General features: G+C 44.6%; 1 protein-coding gene across 1 annotated transcript in view; it reads right to left on the reverse strand.

The window, feature by feature from the left end:
• Positions 1–3,258: 3,258 nt before the first annotated feature.
• Positions 3,259–22,006, reverse strand: part of DAPK2 (death associated protein kinase 2) — an 82,914-nt gene continuing 64,166 nt past the window's right edge. Inside the window, exons 4-11 of the mRNA XM_061595879.1 lie at positions 20,684–20,905; positions 18,885–19,023; positions 16,252–16,381; positions 15,364–15,412; positions 15,090–15,116; positions 8,325–8,477; positions 6,138–6,183; positions 3,259–4,894 (exon numbers count right to left, since the gene is read on the reverse strand). Of these exons, the coding sequence (XP_061451863.1) occupies positions 4,244–4,894; positions 6,138–6,183; positions 8,325–8,477; positions 15,090–15,116; positions 15,364–15,412; positions 16,252–16,381; positions 18,885–19,023; positions 20,684–20,905 (1,417 nt within the window). The 3' untranslated portion in view covers positions 3,259–4,243. The remainder of the gene's footprint in view (positions 4,895–6,137; positions 6,184–8,324; positions 8,478–15,089; positions 15,117–15,363; positions 15,413–16,251; positions 16,382–18,884; positions 19,024–20,683; positions 20,906–22,006) is intronic.

Below are 22,006 nucleotides of genomic sequence, written 5' to 3' on the forward strand. Positions count from 1 at the left end.
ATTGCATTTCCCATTCACTCAGTTTAGAGAGGTCATTTTGGAGCTCTTCACAATCCCTGTTTGTTTTAACAACCCTGAACAATTTAGTATCATCAGCAAACATGGCCACCTGACTGCTCACCCTAACTCTAGATCATTTATGAACAAGTTAAAAGCACATGTCCCAATACTGATCCTTAAGGAATTCTACTTTCTATAGACCTCCAATTGAAGAAGTGTCCATTTATTCCTACTCTGTTTTCTGTTACATAATGAGGTTCCTGACCTCTCCACTTATTCCATGACGGCTAAGCTTTTTCAGGAAACTTTGGTGAGGTATCTTGTCAAAGCTTTTTGAAAGTCCAAGTACGCTATGTCCACTGGATCACCTCTATCTATATGCTTGTTGACACTCTCAAAAACTCTAATAGATTAGTGAGACAGGACTTAGCCTTGCAGAAGCCATGTGGCTCTGCTTCAGCAAGGCTTGTTCATTTATATACTTGGTTATTTTATCTTTAACAATACTTTCTGCCAGTATTCCTGAGACAGATTTAACCTAACTGGCCTGTAATTTCCAGGATCCCTCCTGGATCCCTTTTTAAAGATTGATGTTACGCTGGCCACTTTCCAGTCCTCAGGTATAGAGGCAAATCAGAGGAACAAGATACATATTTTTGTTAGAAGATCAGCAATCTCACATCTGAGTTCTTTGAGAACTCTTGGGTCGATGCCACCCGGACCTGGCAATTTATCAGTTTTTATTTTGTCTATTAAGCCTAGGACTTCATCTCTTGTCACCACTATTTGCCTCAGTTCCTCAAACACTCTTCCTTCAAAAGTTAGTTCAGGCACAAGGATCTGCCTTATATCCTCTACTGTGAAGACAGATGCAAATAATTCATTTAGTTTCTATGCAATCTCCTTATCCTGCTTTAGCACATCTTTGAGTCCCTTGCCATCCAAGCGTCCAACTGCCCCCTAGACAGTTTCCTGGTTTGAATGTATTTAAAGAGTTTGTTGTTGTTGTTGATGATGTTTTTAACAATGTGCTCCTTTAGCATCCCTTATTGTCTTCTTGCATCTGTGTTTGTGTGGTGGGGTTGAACTCAATGCCTTGCAGACCCCTTCGAACTCTGTTATGCCTTTTTATTTTGCTCATTTGGAGAAGTCTTCCATTTTTTGAAGGAAGACTTCTTGCCTCTGATTAGCTTCTTTGATTCTGCTTGTTAACCACACTAGCATCCACTTGGCCCTGGTGGTATCTTTCCTGATCTGTGGTATAGACTCCAGTTGAACTTCTAATATTGTGTTTTTAAACTACTCCCAAGTGTTTTGGAGTGATTTGACCCTCTTGACTTTGCCATTCCTTTTTACCAATCCCCTCATTTTAGGGAAGTTTCCTCTTTTGAAATCCAATGTGATCATGTTGGATTTTCTTGGCAATTGGCCATTTACATGTATGTTTAATTTAACAGCACTATGGTCACTGATCCCAATCGGTTTGACAACATTTACATCTCGCACCAGGTCCTGGGTTCCACTTAAGATTAAGTCCAGGGTTGCCATCCCTTTGGTAGGTTCCATTACCAACTATTCTAGGGCACAGTCATTTAGGGTATCTAGAAATTTTACTTCTTTGTCATGACTTGAACACATATGTAGCCAGTCTGTGTCAAGCTAGTTGAAGTCACCTGTTACTACATTTCCTAGTTTGGACGCTCCTCAGTATCATTTTTCATCTCAAGATGTCCCTGGGTATTTTGATCATGGGGACGACAGAATGTCCCCTGTACTAAATTATTCTTGGGGTCCAGTATCACCACCCACAACAATTCTGTGGAGGTGAGTGCAAAACACTGGAAAGCCTCCATAGCCCTGCTGGCTTCCTACCTGCATCATTGTTTTTGTAGTTTATTGTGTTAATTTATTGAAAGCTAAGCTTTTGTTTATTTCAAGGGACAGGTGGTCAGAGTGGGGTGCCCTGGCCTCCTCGCCCTGCTGCTTAACTCGCCTGGATGCTTTGTCAGCTGCGGGCTTCCTCTAGCTCATGGAGTCACAGGTTCCCCATCCCTGTTTTTTAAAACGAAAATCAGAAGTCTTGTTTCTTCAGAGAGGACAGTGCTACACGCATCAACAACCACATTCCATCTACAGTACCTTCCACCGCCTCCGGACGTATTGCTTTTTGAAGTTTTCCAAGTTAACGACTGACTCCCGCCTCACCATGGCCTGACATTTGTCCATTGGCTGGGAGAGAAGAGGAAGCAAGGTCAGTGTTTCACATTCTCTGGACCATTAAAAAGAACAAAATATACATGATGTGGGTTGTGCCCTTTAAGGCTAGGGGGAGGGGGGCATTGTGATGCCCTCCAGTTGTTGCTGCCATCAGTCCCAGCCAGCATGGCCAAGTATGAATGAGTGGCAGCCATAGTTTCACCATGCCTGCCTTAAGCCTTTGACCAGTGAGCATTCTCTCTGTTTAACGTATGACAGTGATGAGGCTGGCACCACCCAGTTACAACATCAGTAAGCTGGTAGCAAATAATACCTGATTTACCTCTTTGAACCTAGCCAGCTCATATGGGACATCCAATTATGCAGAGTTAACACAGGCCTTGGGACACTTACCTGATCTTTTTATTGGGAAACTATTAAAAATATGAGTGAGAACTTCCAAGCAAATTACAGATCTACTCACACACCAGTCTGGAAGACACTTGCGTCAAACATAGTAAAACTGTGGTTAAATTACTGCATGGCAGTTCAGCAGGGCATAACAACAAATAAAACTGAAGATTTTTGGTTGGAGGACATGAATGTTGCCAGTTCCAGCATTTGCCACACCTGGGGAAAGGGGGGGGCATTGGGAGAGGTGCCCAAGAAGTTTGGGTGGGGACTCATGAGGACTGGAAGCTGCTTGGTGGAAGAACATGAGAAGCAAGCGACACAGAAGAAAGAAACACAAAGAAGGAAACAAATTATATGCTTGGGCTTTGCCTTATTGGAACTGCTTTAATTGGACTTTGCCTTATCAGAAACTGAACCTTGCCTTCCTTGATGTTGCCTTACCAGTACCTGATCTTGGACTTGGTTGACTTTGCCTTGCTTGAACCTGAACCAATATCTAGCACCCCTCTCCCCAATCAAACTAGAGCCCCATCCGGCTGAGACCATCCCAAAGGACAGAATAATAAGCAATGGCTAAGCATAAATTCATGGTAATAACGGTATCCAACCTTTTGGGTAGCATATGAACAGAGATGCTGCAAGTAACTGCACTGTACTAAACAATGTTTATTGGCTCTATAAGTGTGAAATCAGTTACATATTTGGGAAAATTCATGCTGCCTGTGCAATACTCTTCAAAAACAGGAACAAAAACATGCATACTTGAATGTTAACTCCCTCCTGTACACACACACACACTTTCTCTTTCTAATGATCTGTGTCAAAACAGCAGTAACAAAAAGAAATCATCAGGTTCCACAACAGGAGTCTTCAGTCATTTGGTTCTTTCTTTGGGGTGGAATGCAATGTCACATCTCTCTGTCGAGACCCTGTCAAGGTGACCCTGACATCCCTGTCAAGACGCTGACCTTGGCAGGCTTATTTTCAGAGCTCTCCAGTCATCCTGCAACACATTCAACCAAAATGCCTTCTCCTGTTTTAATCAGGCCATGCTCAGGATTGCAAAACCTTGTACATCTGAATCCATCATTAGGAAAAGTGCTGTTTATATGAAGTTTCAAAATAAAAAAAATCAATATATTATTAACCTTACTCGACTGTTTTATAAAGGACATTGATAAAACGCAAAAAAAGGGCGTAAGTATGCTTAACTGTCTACAGGCAAGTATTTAGGAGGTATCCCATGGTAACAGTAAGTTAATTCCATCTTCCAAAGTACAATGACAGCATAGACTTTCATTTTTAAATGCAAGATATACTTTATATAGAGAATAGGGTGTTACAAAGGAATTTTGATTAATTTCTAATTGGCAACATTCACAACCTGCAATTCAACAGGGCTTTGTTGCATTAAATATAAAACAATGGCAGGATCTCATATGCCCTGTGTGGTGGGATATATTTTCATGGAGTTCAAAAAGCCAACTGCAACAGTGACTATCAGGCTTTCCAGAGGTAAAGCAAAGTGGGCTTAGCCATTAGCCTGTAGGAACCTTGAGGTGGCAGCAAAGTCATATCAAGGTAAATTTCTTACTGTTTCACACCAAAAAAGGCAGTATCAGTTTAGGCAGCGTTACTGACTTGATTTTGCAACACCCAGGTTCAAGGCAGCTAGGAATTCTTCACAGCACGATCTATTTAGCAACTCCATAAGAGAATTGTTGATGTCTTTTTTGAAGACAGAGCCAAAATTTCCAGTGATGCAGGTTTCACTTCCACCTTCCAGCTGAAAGCTGCCTGTAAGTTCCTGAATCCACTTGAGTTCTTCCGACAGCTCCTTACTCAAAGACTCATAACGCGACTGCAGTTCCATGTACTTCCCAGTGGTGCCGGTAAGGCTGGTCCCCACAACCCGGATGTCGTCCTGCAAGTGCTTCTTCAGAGATTCAATCTTACGATACTCATACTTCAGCTGGGAAAGTTCATGCCTCACATTTTCGTGTTCTTCTTTGTACCAAGCTTCTTTCTCATTGTAGATGGACACAAGAGTGTCAATGTCCTCCTGCAAAGAATCATGGGATGCAGCCAGAGCACCAAAGCTCTGTTCCATCCCAGAGAGATCTTCCACCACGTGGGCAAAGCGCTCAAAGTTGATGTACGTGTTGTTTGGGGGCATGCTGGAGTGGCACTTGATGGTATACTCCTTCAGGCGTTTGGTCTTCAGCTGCCTATTCTCAGGCCTTTTGCTTTCCTGGACTTTTGCTTCTTCTTTGGGCTGGTGAGTCTTCAGACAGAAGTAGGGTATTGTTAATATTGATCTGAAGAATCATGCGAAGTCTTTCTACAGACACCACAACATCAACACCACCAGACCAGGCAAAAAGGAAGGCAAAACACACACATGTCCACAGTCCTGGGAGAAACAAGGCATCCTTTATCCCTTCATGCATGTGATTTACATTTAAAAAAAAAATGTTGGTGAAAAGAACATCCCCATAAGGACTGTGACTAATTGCATGCTGACAGTAGTCTCAAAAGTGGTCAACTTTTGTAAAAAGAAATAGTTCGGGAAACACACCATTGAGCATTTTGTTAATATATGTAAATTCTTGGTGTGAAAAAATCTAGACTGTAGCACTCCATATTCCAGCATGCTAAAACCAGCTAAGTATATTCCATGTTACAATGGATGTCCACCATTTAATGAAATGTTGAGCTTTACTTGTAAATAGTGATTATACCAGATTAACTGAATGAATGCCCAAAAATGATGTCCCCACTTTTTGGATGTAAAGCAGTGAATGCTAATAATACTTAGGTGAACTGTCAACATTCAATGACACAACTCATCCACAAAAATTGTCTGGAGTCTTCAGCATTCAGATGTGAATGTCGACACAAGGCAAATTTAGGACATCCACCGTAATTTCTACACAGCGACCACCACAAACGCAAACAGAGACATGGAAAGGTATGATCCACTGGGCGCTTCTATCTAATCTCCACCCTTGAAAAGTTGTAGACATTCAGGAGAGCATCTTTTGCAACTCCCTGTAGATTTCAAGAGGGGCTAGATAGAACCATTTCACACTGGAGAGAGCCCAACCAAGCAGAGCTGGAATATGGCTTACATCTGTCCATGCAAACATCACACTATGCGCTCCAGGACAGAAAATTGTATGCTTGTCAAAGTGTGTCTCAGCATCAGCTACCACATCTTTTTCATCTCTTTGAGATAAGAAATAGTTTTTAAAAGGCAAAGCATATTATTTTATTTTGCAAGATTCTGAAGTTGTTTAGCAATACCACCTCTCTCCCAAGGAGGTTGTAACTGTGGGAAACCAAACTAGGAGGTCTCTGTCACGCTGCCATACTGCTTAAAATCAGATATCCAATAGCAAATGAGAATAATGGCAGGTGACATTTCAATGCCAAAATGTGGAACTCCATATAAAGCTCTGTCCAACGTCCACATGGATTCAACATCCCCTTCCCATGCGGAATACTTGCCCTACTACAAGGCTTACCGTAATCCAGGGGTGAGTGAGAGCTTCTTGGATTGTGAGCCGTTTCCTACAAAGGGGGAAAACAGTTAAGTGAGCCCTCCTGGCAGGAAGGAGCTGTTCAGCACAAACATTATTGAAGCATGTTGCACACTGGCTGCAGAGTCAGCACTGCCTGTCTCCATCCTTACAGATGTCTCCTAAAACTGCTACAAGAGGGTCCAGAAAGTGAGCTGAAGTGCATGTGGAAATGAAGCAGCTCTGGTGCCCTTGAAGCGCCGGGATGGGAGACCCTCTGGGAACAATGTGACAGCTACTCTTTCGACACAGAGGAAAGTATAAACCATATGAGCATGCCCCAAATTTGAAAACTTCATCAGAGGCTCTGCTGCATGTCCCACCATCAAGGCTGGTGACTCCCTGGGACAGGACTCTTTCTGAATAATTCCTTCCCAGGGAGCTCAGGCTGGCCTCATCTGTGCCCTGGCTGTGGAAAGAGTTCTCTTACATCTCGGTCTTCATGGGTTTTTAATCCAACTCTTTGGTTTTGTTTTAAAAACTGTTTTGTTCTATTTTGATCGGTGTTTCTATCCGCATTGATGCTTTTATATTGTATATTTCACACCGACTATCACATTGAGGGTCCTTGGGGCCAGAAAAACAATTAATAAATATTACTGCTATTATTTATTACTATCATTTATTAACACTGCTTAATGCCAAAACAGGTTTTCAGTCCCTCTTTGGATCCCACCTTTTCCAGGAAGTTGCTGCTAACCATAAATGCTAATCAAGCATAAACACTGAATAAGGACATTTTATTTCATTTATTATGCTTAAGTGGCACTCCTGGCACCCCGACAAAAATGTTCTCTGGTGACTTGCTGTTAGAAGACTGTCTCGGGATGCCTTCTCACGAGGCCAGCTTTCAAGTCCCTATTCTCCAGAAAGCCTTTGGTGCAGTCTTCGACTCCCCTTGCCTGCTGCTGTAACTGAGCATGCATAACTGAAATAATTACAAGCTCTCCCCTTGATTACAGCAGCCTCCATCTCTCCCCACCACCACCACCACTTTTCCTCTGTTGTCCCCTGTGCAGTTTCCTAGATTACAAGACCCTTGGGGCAGGGACCTTTCTTTCCATTCTTTGTAAAGCATGGGTCTCAGGCAGAGAAAGGTCTGGCAACTTCCTATTTAGACTACAGCAACATGATACAGAAGGGTCTGCCTTTAAACCAGAAGTGGGGAACCTCCAGCCTATTTGGCCCAACCTGGGTCCCTATTTGGCCTGCGAGGCTGTTTTCCCCCAACCATGCCTTCAGAGGACTTCAGGTGTGGGGCAGGTAAAGGTGTGGCTGGAATGGCCGCACCACTGAGTGGGGAAGGTGAGGGCACAGCTGGTCCCTGCAGAAAGCAGCTCTGTTCAGCACTGGCAAGCAGAGGGCTGGCAAAGCCTTCGGCAATGTGATTGCCAAGTGCCCGACTGCTAGCTGGCTCCAGGCGCTTGGGGGGACTGCACCAGGAACTTGGACGGGTGGTTGCGACAACCCATCTGTCAATCATCTCACACCGTAATGACGTCAAGTGATTGACGGGTGGCTTGTCTCACGGTTCCCCACCTCTGCTTTAAACAGTCCAGAAACCACAGCTGGTCGAGAACATGGCTGCCAGATTATTAATTGGGACTGGGTGATTTGAACATATTACCCTTATACCCTGCCAGCTACGTCGGCTCCCAGTCCGTTTACAGGCTAATTTACACTTAAATTATCTTTCAAAACAGCTGGGGACCAGGTCACCTGAAAGACTGCCTTCTCCTAGCCAAAACGTAAGATCTTTTTCCAAAGGCCCCTCTTGAGTGTTAAGTCCCAGGGAGAGACTTGCTCTCTTAGGGAACAGCCTTTCCAGTGAGGCTCACTTGACACCAGCTTTCTGGTTACAGGAGAAAACTTTCTGCTCACTCATTCCTTCCAACAATTATGCCATCTGGGCTTCTGGGTCTTCAAATCTGTACTTGTAAATGTAGAGTGTCGTTTTTCATTTTTATAAAGTTTTCATTTTCATGGGGTTTTTTTATATTTATGTTGGTTTTGCTATTTATTGTAGAGAATTTTACATGGTGAGGCGGCATGCCAAAAACAAACAGTGGCTTGGGAAGCACTGGAGCTGGGGCCAGGAATCCTCCTCTTCCGAGCGAGCAGTTTTGGACTTACCGCGTATCTTTTACCAGAAGCTTCCGAATGAAATCTTTAGCCAGGTCGCTGGTGTGGCTGAAAAACTCCTCGTCGAATTCATAGTTCACAGCCGTGATGTTGGCCAGGGTCTCTTGCTTGCTCTCCCCGAGGAATGGTGAAGCCCCACTGAGCCTAGAGGGACCATGAAGGGAGAGAGCAGGGGGAGGGGAGAAAGGGCATCAGCCTACTGGGGAAAAAACAGGGGAAGATTATCCCATTCCTGACCCCACAGCAAGGAACTCTTTGCCTGCAGTTTTTCTGCCTGCTTCAAAATGGACTGGGGGGGGGGGAAGCCTCACAGTGTACGTATCCGAATAAAATTTTCAGAAACAAAGGAGAAAGCAGGTTGAGTGGTCCTTCCATAAGGCAAAGAGAGGCAGCCTCCTCACAGGGTAAATTTGGGGTACTCTTAGGGGCCACAAAATAGGAAGGCTCTGATCTTGTGGGAAGCAATCAAATGGGAATTTCCCTATTCAAGCCCCACTGAAATAAATGGGAGCTCCAGAAGAGCAATCTGTGCTCTTGTGGGGCTCCTACTCATTCCAAAGGGGGTTGCACCAAGAGAAATTCTCAGTGGATTGTGCCGCATATTAATTAGCAGGAGGGAAGGGCCATTGGCCATTTTTATTTCAGGACCAAAATGTTCTGGGCTGTCTCTACCCAGCACAGATCTCAAAATTCTCTCCAGACAAGAGATATGGAAGAAGCAGTGAAATCCTACCCAGAAAGCCCCCAGGAAAGAAAAGGGGGGGTTATTTTTCGGAAGGGCCAGCTGCTGGCCTTGGTTGCAAAGAAACAAAGGCAGGCATGCCAGTAATAAAGCTGGCATTCAGCCATCTTATTTGTTTCTGGCTTCTCTCTCAAACGCCCTTCGCTTACTCCTTTGCTTACTCCTTTAAAAAAAACAGTGTCATAGCACTTTCTCGTCAGTCTCTGAACACAGGGATGCTGAGTGGTGAAATCAAGATATAGGGAGATGCTGCTCCTTCCCCGAGGGCAAGGACAGTCTCCCACTTTGAGGTTCATAATAGCTTCCTTCCACATTTAAGGTTTAGACATTAACAGCTAGTTATGAGGGAAGGCCTTAGCTCAGTGGCAGAACATCTGCTTTGTATGCAGAAGGTCTGAAGTTTAGTCTCCGCAGCATCTCCTGTCCACAATGCCGGAATGAAGTCCCTGGTACTCAGTCCCTGGGGCAGGAAAGGAGGTAATTGTGATGGAGAGGGCGGAGGGTCCATTTGGAACCAGGGAGGCCTACTCAGGATCAAACTGCTGAGGGGTGGATGGAGGGTCTGCCTAACCCTTTCCGACTGAGCTTTGGGGCTAGTCGGTATCTCTGAGTCACTCTGAACTACCTCAAAGGACTCTTGGGCATATAAAGTGGGATAATCCTCAGGGATACTGCCCCGCTCAAATAAATAGGTAGTGATTATGTGCTGCTTCTATAAATCCATCTGCCACGTCCTAGATCAGAAGTTCCCAAACTTTTTCCCCCGTGGACCACTTGAAAACTGCTGAGGGTCTTGGTGAACCATGTAATGATTTTTTTCTGCCTGTTGTAGTGATTGCAATGCACTGTGCTAGATGCTGTATGGTACTGTGGAATTCAAATTGTAATACAACCTTTAACCTTTTTTAAAAAAAGATGTTTTAAAAGCTTTTTTAAAAGATTTTTTTAAAAGATGTTTTGTTTTAATGTATTTTAAAGTCTGTTTTTATGATGTTTTAAAGTGTTTTTAGTGCTTTTGTTTGCCGCCCTGGGCTCCTGCTGGGAGGAAGGGCAGGATGTAAATCAGATACTAAATAAAATACAAGAAATAACAGAAATAGCAAAAATACAATTAAAAATCAATATGAATATTTAAAGCGGACATCCCATGGACCACCTAAATGAAGCTCATGGGCCATTCATGGTCCACAGGCCACAGTTTGGGAACCAAGGTTTGGGATCTGGTTTATAGCTATACATGGTGGAGTGTACAAACATATAAGCCGTCCTTAAATCCCTTCACACAATGACTCCCAGGTCTGGGAATGAGTTGGCAGCTTGTTCCAGATGGCGTTGCACTCCCCTGGAAAGAACAGGGACACAGTCCGGAGGTGTTCCTTGAGCCAACATTGACAGTGGAGGCACAAGTGGCCTCAGCAGGTGGAAATTCCTGTTTCCAGCTACAGCTGTTCCTCACTAGGAGTAGCCTTACAGTAGCAACAGCACACCGTGACCCATGTGCTGGTAACCTCCTGGCTGGATTACTGTAATGCGCTCTATGTGGGGCTGCCCTTGAGGGTGGTTCACAAGGGGCAGCTGTGGGACAATGTGATAGTGAGGCTGCTGACTGGGACAGCCTTTTATCCTGAAGGAATTGCACTGGCTGCCAATCTGCTGCCAAGCCAAGGTACTAGTCCTCATGAGTAAAGGCCTAAGCCACTTGGGACACAGATATTTGAAGGACCATCTCCTCCCTTAGTGTTCTGAGAGTATGGGAGGCCCTCCTGGCTGTCCTGCATCCAAGGAAGATCTGCTATGTGGCAACCAGGGAAAGGGCCTAATCTGCAGTGGTGCCCTGACTATGGAATGCCCCCTCCCCCCCTTGAAACAGGACTGGCACCAGCACTGATGGCCTTGTGCTGCCAGCTCAAAACCCAATTTCCCCACCAGGCTTTTCTGGGACTGGCTCTTATATACCTACTGCTGATCCTGTGGTGGTGTCGGATTTACTCCTGCTTTTACTGTTGCCTTAGTTTGTAACTGAGAATGGCTTTACAGTTTGAAATGCTGATCGTAGCCTGCCTTGGTATCAGTATGCAAGGAAGGGCAAGTTAACAATATTTTTAAAAACAAGTAAATAAGTGATATTTACTTTACTGTGCAAGTTGCTGCTCAAATTTTATCTCCCCCCCTTCTATTTCTTGTAGCCGCCCTCTGAGGTATAGAAGCAGAGCATCTCCTTTTCAGATGACTCATTGGCTTAGCTCTGAAAGGCCAACCCATAATCTTTGCTCACCTGTCAGTAAAATTAAAGCAATGATCTATCATTACAGGATGGTGGTGAAGCTAAAGAAGAGAAGTAATGTGTAATATTTCATCCACTGCCACTAGTGGTACAGCCTGGCACCAAGGTCCAGGGGACCCCAAATGGCTACCCAGGGAGTGGCAGACGATGGACGAACAGGGTCCGTCACAATACCTGGGCCAGGAGAGGCATGCAGAGGCCCACTGGGGCTAGCACTGGTCATAGCAACATCCTTCCTTCCTTCTTACTTTTAAAAACATCGCATAGTGGCTGGCCAGGCATGCACACGACCATGCTCAGGTGCATAATAGATGGTAATTTTATTATTACTATTATTGTTTGATTTATATCCCGCCCTTCCTCCCAGCAGGAGCTCAGGGCTGCAAACAAAAGCACTAAAAACATTAAAACATCATAAAAACAGACTTTAAAAAACATTAAAACAAAACATCTTCAAAAACGTTACTTTAAAAAAGCTAATTTTACTAATGTTACTGTAAAAATATGTGATCCATTTCTCCAACCAAATGATGCTTATTCTCATGTAAACGTATTTAGAATTAGGGCAGCAGAAGCAAACCCCATTTTATGCCTGTAGTCATGGTGCAAAACTGTACATGCTCAGAATATTTCTATTTAGCTCAGGATTGGCAGATTTGCTTGCTTGCTCGCTCTAATGTCTGAGAAGCACAGCAGCAGTTGTAAAACACAGAACAGTAGTGACTGTGATGGGGGGGTGGAGGTGAATCACGTGCTTCACCAGTGGCATAGTACACATGGCCATCTTCAGGGGGTCCCCATAAGACTTTGAAGCCCAAGGACTAAAATTTCTTCTAGATACATGAAAAATGGCTTTTAGCACGCTACAGTATAGTGGAGGCCTGCAAATGTTCATTCACATGGCTACTTTGATCACACTGGAATCAGGGCACCATCCACCAGGAGAGAGAGAGAGTGAGTGTTACACATACACACACCACAAATCAATCACAGGACGGCAACCTTTTTTGCACCCAAGAACTAGATATGAAGGTGGGCAATGGGCATGGCCAGAGGGCCATTCACACACTCATTCATTCTCTCTCTCACTCACACACGCACGCACACACACACGCACACAAACACACGCACGCACGCACACACACGGTGGTCTGGGCAATTTACATGGCGAGGAAGGTGGTGGGGCTTGGGCACCTGTGTCAGGCTGCCCTGAAGGCCTTCTAAGGCCACAGGCTCCCCATGTGCAGTGTGCACAATATAGGGCAGAGCAGTGCTCTGTAGCAGCAGCAGGACAGTTTGAGCTCCCTTCTCTCAATAACACCAGGTAGCCAATTGTGTACCCAACAGAGGCCAGAAGGGACCATTTTAGCTTTTTGGGAAACCAAGCCAACAAGGGGGACTCACACTAGGGGTCCTCCAAGTCGCTCAGCAGGATTGTAAATTTAAATGTGACAACCCTCCCAATGACTCCTGAAAAGTAGCTTATAAATTATAATAAATGACAATTTAATAATAATCACACTTTGCATCAATACATACCTTTGACAACGTTTCATACATGTGATCTCAATCATTCGGGAGGATTTTTGTGATGGTTTCTGGGAGTCTATTTTGGTTGCTGCATTGCAAGACATTTCCATGGGCTGCCCTGAAGTTATTTGTTATTCAGCATCAGCAACTGGACTATTATTCATTTCTCTGCTGCTCTGTATCGCTGTTGCTTTGGCATGGTGGTTTTGTTTTGTGATTCTGTAATTATGATGATACACTTTGCTTTGCTTTCCATTATGGTTGTAAGCCGCCCTGGGCTTTTCTTAGAAAGTAATGTGGGATACCAGTTTTAAAAAGCAAATAAATATTAATCTTCTCAACAACCTTGTAAGGTAGGTCACTATTATCACCTGCATATTGCAGGTGTGAGGGAATGACGCTGAGAGAAGTGTAGCTCACCTAAGGTCCCAGGTCTTTACAGCAGAGGCAAGATTTTGAAGTGAGGATTTTCTTACTCACAGCTTAGTCTTACCACTACCTAACACTGGTTCTATTTGGCCTAGCTTTTTTTGGGGGGGGGGGAAGAGATTAGAAAAAGGAAACAACAACCAGAAAAAGACTAGATACTTGGGGTAAGGGGAAACAACTTCTTTGGGACTGAGAAGCATTCCTTAGGCACAAACCCTCTTTCTACTGACCCCTCACTACGACTTTGGGCAAACTCTCCTTCCAAGATCAAGAGTAACAACAATTTGCACCCAGCCGTTCAAAGCACACAAGGACCCTGAGGTTGGTACAGCCAGCCCAGGGCTGCTTTAGGGCCACAGGGTAGCATAAGGAGGCACTGCAGCGCCACCTAGTGAGCAGACTCACCAACTGCATCTTGGGGCTTGAATTTGGAGGAAGATACCTGCGCACTCAGGTGGCAAGCAAAGCAGGCGTGCACAGAATATTACCAATGCCAAACAACAGGCAGAAAAACAATTGAATGGCCTGCCAAGACCCTCAGCAATTTTCAACTGGTCCAGAGGAAACCTCTACTCCTTTGAGCCACATTTAATCCCCAAGGCCATCTGAGGGGAGAAATGCGTGGCAGGATCTGCTGTGTCCTCCTGGCCTGGGCACTGTCACCTGATCTGCTCCCAGATGCAATCTGTGGGTGATTCCAGGGAGGTGATGCTCTTTATCAAGGGCAAGATTAGACCAAGATCTACCCGATCCAGAATTCTTTGCGAGAGTTCCAGCAACTGGGAGGGAACTTCTGCTTTTGAAAAAGAGACTACAATTTGCTGGGGGCTAATTTGTTTTTTTTAATTAGATTTTTACTGAATTGTATAACAGTAACAATTTCATAAGACACACAAGATGTCACACCCGTGAAAGAGCACAAAAACATATCACAGGGAAAACATGATTTAGAAACCCTCACTCAAATCCATAGATAGTGAGTCCCTCCAAAAAGATAACTGAATTGCTAGTGGACGAAGTGTCAGCATACTTTATGAATTGAAACCACACAGCTGAAAACCTATCCTTCTTAATTGCACCCCTGGCTTTTTGACATTCCTGGGTCAGCTTTTCCTGCCAGATTCTTGCATACCATTTATTAACAGACAAAGAGCTAAGATCATTCCAGTGTGCTGTGATCTCAAGCCTGGCAGCAAATCAGTAGTTTCAGTATCAATTCTTTCTGACATAAAGCCCCAGAAAACTCCTCTATAAAGACAGACAGAAGCCCTAGGGCAGGATTTATCGGAACAGGCTGCTGTGTAATTCGGCTAATAGAAGTAAAAAATGTGCCCCAAAGTCATTGCACTCCTTCACACGACCACCATAGATGATACAATGTGCCCTTGACTGGACAGCCTCGCCAGCACATAGGTGACAGAGCTGTGTCAACATAATTAAGGCGAACAGGGACTAGTGCCATCTATAGATTAATTTTATACCAGCTTCTTTAATCTTTGCCGAGGTGGATTTAAGTATGACCTCGCCCACATGCTTTCCCACTCCGAGTCAGTAAAACGCATAATTTGGTCATGTTCCGAAAGAGCTCTCAAAGTACCTTATTCTGGGTACATTGTTTCAACAAGCATTTTATAAATCATCAACACTACCCATTGGGGGCTGATTTGTGAGGATAAAATGGGGGGGTGGGGATCATGTATGCCACCTTGAGCACTTTGGAGGAAAAGTGGGACATAAAAGCAATATGAACATAATCCAGTGATGTACTTACAGTATGTAAGTGATAACTCCTATACTCCTGAAATAAATCAAAACAAACAAAAATATTTCAATCAGCATCTATTAATGAGTAATCTGTTGGCATAAACAGATGGAAAGTGGGAAGGAGAAAGCCAAGCCAGGACACAAATGTAACAAATAAACAAATTTTATACCATATCTGGTTGTTTTAAATATTAATCTAAAGAGAGGGTTGGCGTTTTTCCATTGAATTTGGACAAACAAGAAGTAATGCTCTATTGGAAGGAAAGGACCAGAGTACTTACCACATATCTGCAGCCAGCCCAAGAGGTTCGTAGTTCACTATTTCTGGTGCTGAAAGGAGCAGCATTTATGCAAGAATCAGCAAGAGTGTGCAGAAAGAATTTTAGCAAGATCATTAATGATGGGATCACAAAGGTAACAGTCACCAAAAAAAGTCAGTCTGCTGGAACCGACAGAACACAGTTCCCACCTGCCCTCCTCCTCTTCCCCAACCCACACACTCAAGCCATAAACTCCAGCCCACTTTTGCAAGGAACAAGAAATTCCAGGGGAGGGGGAGAACAGCTCACATGCCAGTTTGGTTTCCTTTGGAAGGAGGCCCATTGGCCATTTTGTAATATTTGAGTCCATTTTCAAATATACAGATTGAGCATACATGGTGGCCAACAGCTTCACACAGGGGTGGGGAACCCGTGGCCCTCCAGATCTTGTTGGACTCCATCAGCCTCAGCCAGCATGGTGGCCAGGGATGATGGGAGTTGTAGTCCATCAGCATCTGGAGGGCCCACAAGGGTTCCCCATCCGCTACAGGACAGGGACCCCACAGAGCAGTTTACATCAACTGCATGTACTTTTTATTTATTTATTTATTTCATTTATACCCCGCCTTTCTTTCCATGCTAGAAACCCATGGCGCCTTACATATGGTTCCCAGGCGGTCTCCCATCCAGGCAGTGACCAGACTTGACGCTGCTTAGCTTCAGCAGGAAGCTGGCCTCATGTGCCTTCAGACCATAGCCTGGGACCACATTGCCTACATTGAGACAAGGACTCAGCGGCTTGGGAGGCAGAAGGACTCGCTCCAGTCTCAACAAGTGGCAAATCTGTGACTGTATCATAGACTTTGATTGATTGCTTCAGTAACAAACAGTGAAATGATTAAGACTTACCTACAAATTCTGGTGTCCCAAAAATATTTTTAAACTCAACACCGTCTTCTATTTCATGCGCCAGACCAAAGTCAATCAGTTTAATATGTGGGATGGGGATATTCTTTTCTAGCAGCATAATATTCTCAGGCTTAAGAAGTGGAAAATAGGGAAAACACAAAGAAAAGGAATAATAAAATTGGGTTTGTGGAGCTATAAGGATTAAACAGGCCCTGTTTTCTAATAGGAATATAGGAAGCATCTTTAGAGAGCCAGTGTGGCGTAGTGGTCAAGGTGCTGGACTACAACCTGGGAGACCAGGGTTCGAATCCCCACACAGCCACGGAGCTCGCTGGGTGACCTTGGGCCAGTCACTGCCTCTCAGCTTCATGAAAACCCTATTCAGAGGGTTGCCATAAGTCAGAACTGACTTGAAGGCAGTACACAGTGCAGGAAGCAGCCTTATATTGAGCCAGGCCATTGGCCCATCTGGCTCAGTACTGCCTGCCCCACTGTTCTTCAACTGTTCTTGTTGAACCACAACTTCCATCATCCCTGGCCATTGGCCCTACACTAATGGACCACATCAGACAGGTATTATCCAACCATCGATGCTGGGGATTGAACCTGGGCCCGGGCCCTTCTGCATGCAAGCCAGATGGTCTACCAGTGAGCTACTTAGATAGACAGTAAAGCTCCTCTGATTGCTCTAACGCAGAGACAAACTGCAATTCAACATGCCAAAGCAAACACTGCCATGTCGTGCTGAATTGTGGTTGCAGCCCTAGCAAAGGTCTCAGATGACAGCTTCAATGTCATATATTAACAATTTCAGATTTCAATAACTTTCATATGTCCAGCCTGCACTTTTCCCCACAAGACATTGGCAATATAAAACATGGAGCTGCAAAGTTTGATAGTAGCACAATGACAGCACTTCTGCTTTGCATGCAGAAGGACCCAGATTTAATGTCTGGCAGCATCTCCAGAGATGCCGGAAAGACCCTCTTCTCTGCCTGAGACCCTGAAGAGTAACTGAGAGGCAGAGAAGACAGTTCTGGGCTGGACAGAGAAAGGGTCTGCTCTTCGTATTCCCAATGAATTTTTCCAAGTTAGAGTTTACATTATTCATCTTGCAGGCCTCTCTCTCAAATGTTTAATACTTCAGGGTTGTTTTTCCTCCCTTCATTTTCTGGTATATGCAAAATCATGACCCCCCCTTTTTTTTAATCAAGTAGCCTACTTGCTTTCCAAAATGCAACTTTTGCCACTGCTAGCAAGTTCATGATAAATCTCACGTTCTCTAACAGAAATATCAGTGGCTCTTTTCTCCTTTAAAAAATAGAAAAGTGAGTGGAAGAGGAGAGTTTTGATCCTCAGTCCAAAGCTGTGCATGCAAAGCCCATTGAAGCTGTATAACAGGAGATTTGGGCGGGGACAGGGGGAGAGGAAGATAAGCCAAGCCTCCTGATTCCCCTCTTAGGGGGCTCAGTTGCAGAATCTTGTTGTTATTGTTGTTATGTGCCTTCAAGTTGATTACAACTTATGGCGACCCTATGAATCAGTGACCTCCAAGAACATCTGTCATGAACCACCCTGTTCAGATCTTGTCAGTTCAGGTCTGTGGCTTCCTTGATGGAATCAATCCATCTCTTGTTTGGCCTTCCTCTTTTTCTACTCCCTTCTGTTTTCCCCAGCATTATTGTCTTTTCTAGTGAATCATGTCTTCTCATTATGTGTCCAAAGTATGATAACCTCAGTTTCATCATTTTAGCTTTTAGTGACAGTTCTGGTTTAATTACTTCTAACACCCAATTATTTGTCTTTTTCGCAGTCCATGGTATGCGCAAAGCTCTCCTCCAACACCACATTTCAAATGAGTTGATTTTTCTCTTATCCGCTTTTTTCACTGTCCAACTTTCACATCCATACATCCATACATTGGTTCTATGTGCTCAGTCCCAGCTCTTGGATCACAGAGGGGATCACACAGGTGCGCACAGTGGTGGATAATGCAGAGGGGCGTAATCTCTGTCTGTGCAGAGCTGTGCCTGCCCCCATCTCACCACACAAACTGTTTCTTCTTATACAGGAAGCTGTATTGAGGAAGTTTTCCCTACTGTTTAATCTGTCTTTTCTCTTGCTGAAATGTGAAGCCGAAATGTTTGGCCCAGGTAAGGAAATGCCAGGGATGAGGTGGGGTGGAAACAACTCACATTAGTCGCTCTTGTTATTTTGCCAGAACAACTCATGGGGTGGAAGGGTCGTTGTGTTACACATGGGACGCACTGGTCCCCAAAGAGGAATGAGGCATCTTCCACTGATCACAGCACAGCAAAGGATGGGGGGGGCAACAACTCAGATTTTGAGATTAAACCCCAGCAGAACCTGGCTTTTCACCATAAGGTTGCTTACAGTCTATATTGTACAGGAGCCAGAAGAGTTAGATAGTTTAAAACCATACACCATCCTTTCCCAACCTGGTGCCCTACTGGTGCCCTATATACAGTTGTGCTGGCTGGGGCTGATAGAAGTTGTAGTCTAGGTTGGTGAAGGCTGTTCTGCAGTCAGCTGTCAGGCCCACTCCACATGCCTTCTCTACAAACCTCTGCTGCAAGAAACAGGACCTTTCATTGCAATTTGTCCTCACTTACCTTTAAATCAAAATGGGCAATTTTCTTGTCATGCAAATAGTTGACCCCATCCAGGATCTGCTTAATGAACTGTGTGGCTTCCTCTTCACTCAACGACTCTTTCTGGGCCAGGAAATCAAAAAGTTCACCTCCAGATACTCTACAAAAGAGACACACATACACAAAAATCCTGTGATAGCTACATAACAGCAAAACTGTTCAGATTAATGGTACATTCCTTAGTTCTATCCCCATTCCCTGGGTAAGTTTGATGGACGTACATTGGTTTGGAGCCCCTTTAAAAGGGAAACCACCTCCCTTGTTTCCTTTAAAATTCGTCAAGAAAGTTTTCACATTGCTTCATTCTCAGCAAATGACTACTGCCATCCTGGGGCTCCTACAGATGACCTTTTTATTTAGCATTCATCCTGATGTGTTTTGCCCACAGCTGATTTAGTGGTTAGACCACGTCCAGTCTTTATCGAGCATTCATTCCAATTTGTTTACAATGAGCATTCATCCTGTATTAATCCTGATTTTCTTGCAGGGTGTTTCTGCGTCTTCCCATTAATCATTTGTTTATCCCACACACTTCAATGCATGTCTCCGTCACTTTCCACACCGCAAAATGCCTATTATTATTGTTTTTTAACTGGATTTGTTCCACCAGGGCAATGGAGAACTTTAATGCATTTTAAATGTGCACACTGAAGGTTCCAGTACACACTTGAATTCCTCCTGCAAAATACTGACAGTCTGGAAGGACCCCTAGAGAGCCAATATAGGCAAAAAAATTTCTGCACAATATTGATTTGTGAATAAGGCTTGGGGGAAGATTTACAGCACTATTTTTTGCTTTGCCCCATAGAAAAATACATTTTGATCTCAAGATTTTATCAGTTATGTATTTATTTATAAAATAATTTACAACCCTCACCCTTCTATCCCATATGGGACCTTTATAGCAACTAACAGTCAACAGCATCATAAAACACTGAAACCCTCCAACCATTTATAGCATAGAAAGGATAATTGGTATGTACCTGAGCATGCTATCAAGAGTATTTTTTGCCCCCAAAATTGGCACTTTGTCATTTATATGTCTGTCCCTTTAAGGATTTAATTTTCTTGAATTCCAAATTGAATCATGCCTTGTGATAAAAAAGTTTCCTATTGTGCCTCAATCCTTGGCTTAAGCAAATAAACTGATTCTATATAACCCCTATAGCCCAGCCTTAGCCCCTGTGATTTGGGGTGGATATAAGCCAAATACAAACAAGCAAACCATTTACTGCCCTGAATTACGGGGCAGGAATAGGTGGTTGAGGCACAGAGACACACACAACCACAACAATATATACTACTTTACCAGCGTGCAAAGCGTGTCACCGAAACTAGTCACCGAACCTTGACAGGTGGATGAAGGGAGAGCTATCATGTCACACACAAGTCTTCCACAGGGTGGCACTCAGCACCACCCCAAAATACTTGGTTATAGAAAAGCATGGTACAATCACAGCAGATTAATGAAAGTTCTGCAGCAAGAAAAGTTGGATTCTGCAACCCATATAAGTTATGCAAATCAAATACATTTGCATATATCTGTCTCTTATGAAGCCTGGTTTATTCTAGTTTTACTCATTATGGGGAAACCCTCACTCTGCCCTCAAGATTCATCCCCTCAGTGGGCTTCTGAGATTTCAGCAGCTATCTATGCATCTTTGAGCATATCTTAAGGATTAGAAACTTTAATATATATAGGGCCTGCCTCAGGGGTGCGTGTGGATGATGAGCATGCAGCCGCAGACTCTCCTACTCACAGCTCAAGGATAAGGACCACATCTGTTTTGTTCTCATAAACATCATGCAGCTTGATGATGTTGGCGTGGAGGATCTGCTGCAGGATGTTGACCTCCCTTTCAATCTCCTCTCGTCTCACTCCACGGCGGCTAGCACGGCTCTGGCGCTTCTTGATGAACTTGGCAGCATATTCCACCCCCGTGGTCTTCTCACGGCATTTCTTCACTATTGCAAACTGGCCACTGCAAAACAGTAAGGGAAGCTGTAGAGAATCCATCTTAAGCCATACAACAGAGCCTGTTTCAGAGGGCTGCATGAGAAAGCTGCCGTAGAGCTGGTCAGACTGTTTGCCCACCAGTCCAGCATCCTGTTCTCCGCCTGTCAGTGCTCCCCAGGCAGCGTCTTTCCATCACCTGCTACCTGATCCTTTTTTAACTGGAGATGCTTCTGGGGAGTGAAACTGCGGCCTTCGGCATACAAAACACAGCTCCTCTGTCACCCATCAGTTGTCCCACAGGTAAGAGAGAGTGCAGACACTTGCACAGAAACACAGAAAAGGTGTGTTATACTTAATCAGACTACTGGTCCAGTGAGCTCAGTGCTGCCCACACTGGCTGGCAGTGACTCGCCAGGGTGTCAGGCAGAAGCCTTTTCCTGGCCCCGCCTGGAGGGATTGTCCCTGGGACCTTCTGCATGCAAAGCAGGTGCTCTTCCACAAGAGCAAGCAGCCAGCTGCAGCAAATGAAGAGCTCTAAAGTAGAGCACAGTGGGGAGGAGAGCCTGGCTGGGAGTCCAGAGTCTGTGAGTTCAAATCCCTGCTCGTGTCTCCTGGGTGTCAAGGGCCAGCTAAAGATCACCCCCACAGGGAGTGGCTCAGGGGTTACATGTCCTGCCACCTGTGCAGCCGTGGGCAAGCGGCATAGTCCCAAGGAGCCCAGTTGCCTCCCAGCTGGCAGTTGTGGACAAGGAAGGGGCTGGCTTGTGCAGCTGTGGCAAGCTGAGCAGGCCCTAGCCAGCTGGGGAGGACGAGCCTCAGAGGGAGGCAATGGTAAACCCCCTCTGAATACCGCTTACCATGAAAACCCTATTCATAGGGTCGCCATAAGTCGGGATCGACTTGAAGGCAGTCCATTTCCATTTTCAGATTGAGGTACTTATCACACACTGACATTAAAAGAGGAACAGAGGACATCTCTGATCCACCCCTCCTGGAAGCACATGACAGGGAACCATAATCAAAACAAACCAACAAGCCTCCCTGAGCATCCTTGCTGCCAAATCTCGGCAGGATGATGGAACTTTGGAAATGCGCACTTCTGCTCCAGCAGTCCCGTTAACCAGGG

The sequence above is a fragment of the Rhineura floridana genome, chromosome 14, assembly GCF_030035675.1.
Source record: "Rhineura floridana isolate rRhiFlo1 chromosome 14, rRhiFlo1.hap2, whole genome shotgun sequence".
NCBI classification, from domain to species: domain Eukaryota; kingdom Metazoa; phylum Chordata; class Lepidosauria; order Squamata; family Rhineuridae; genus Rhineura; species Rhineura floridana.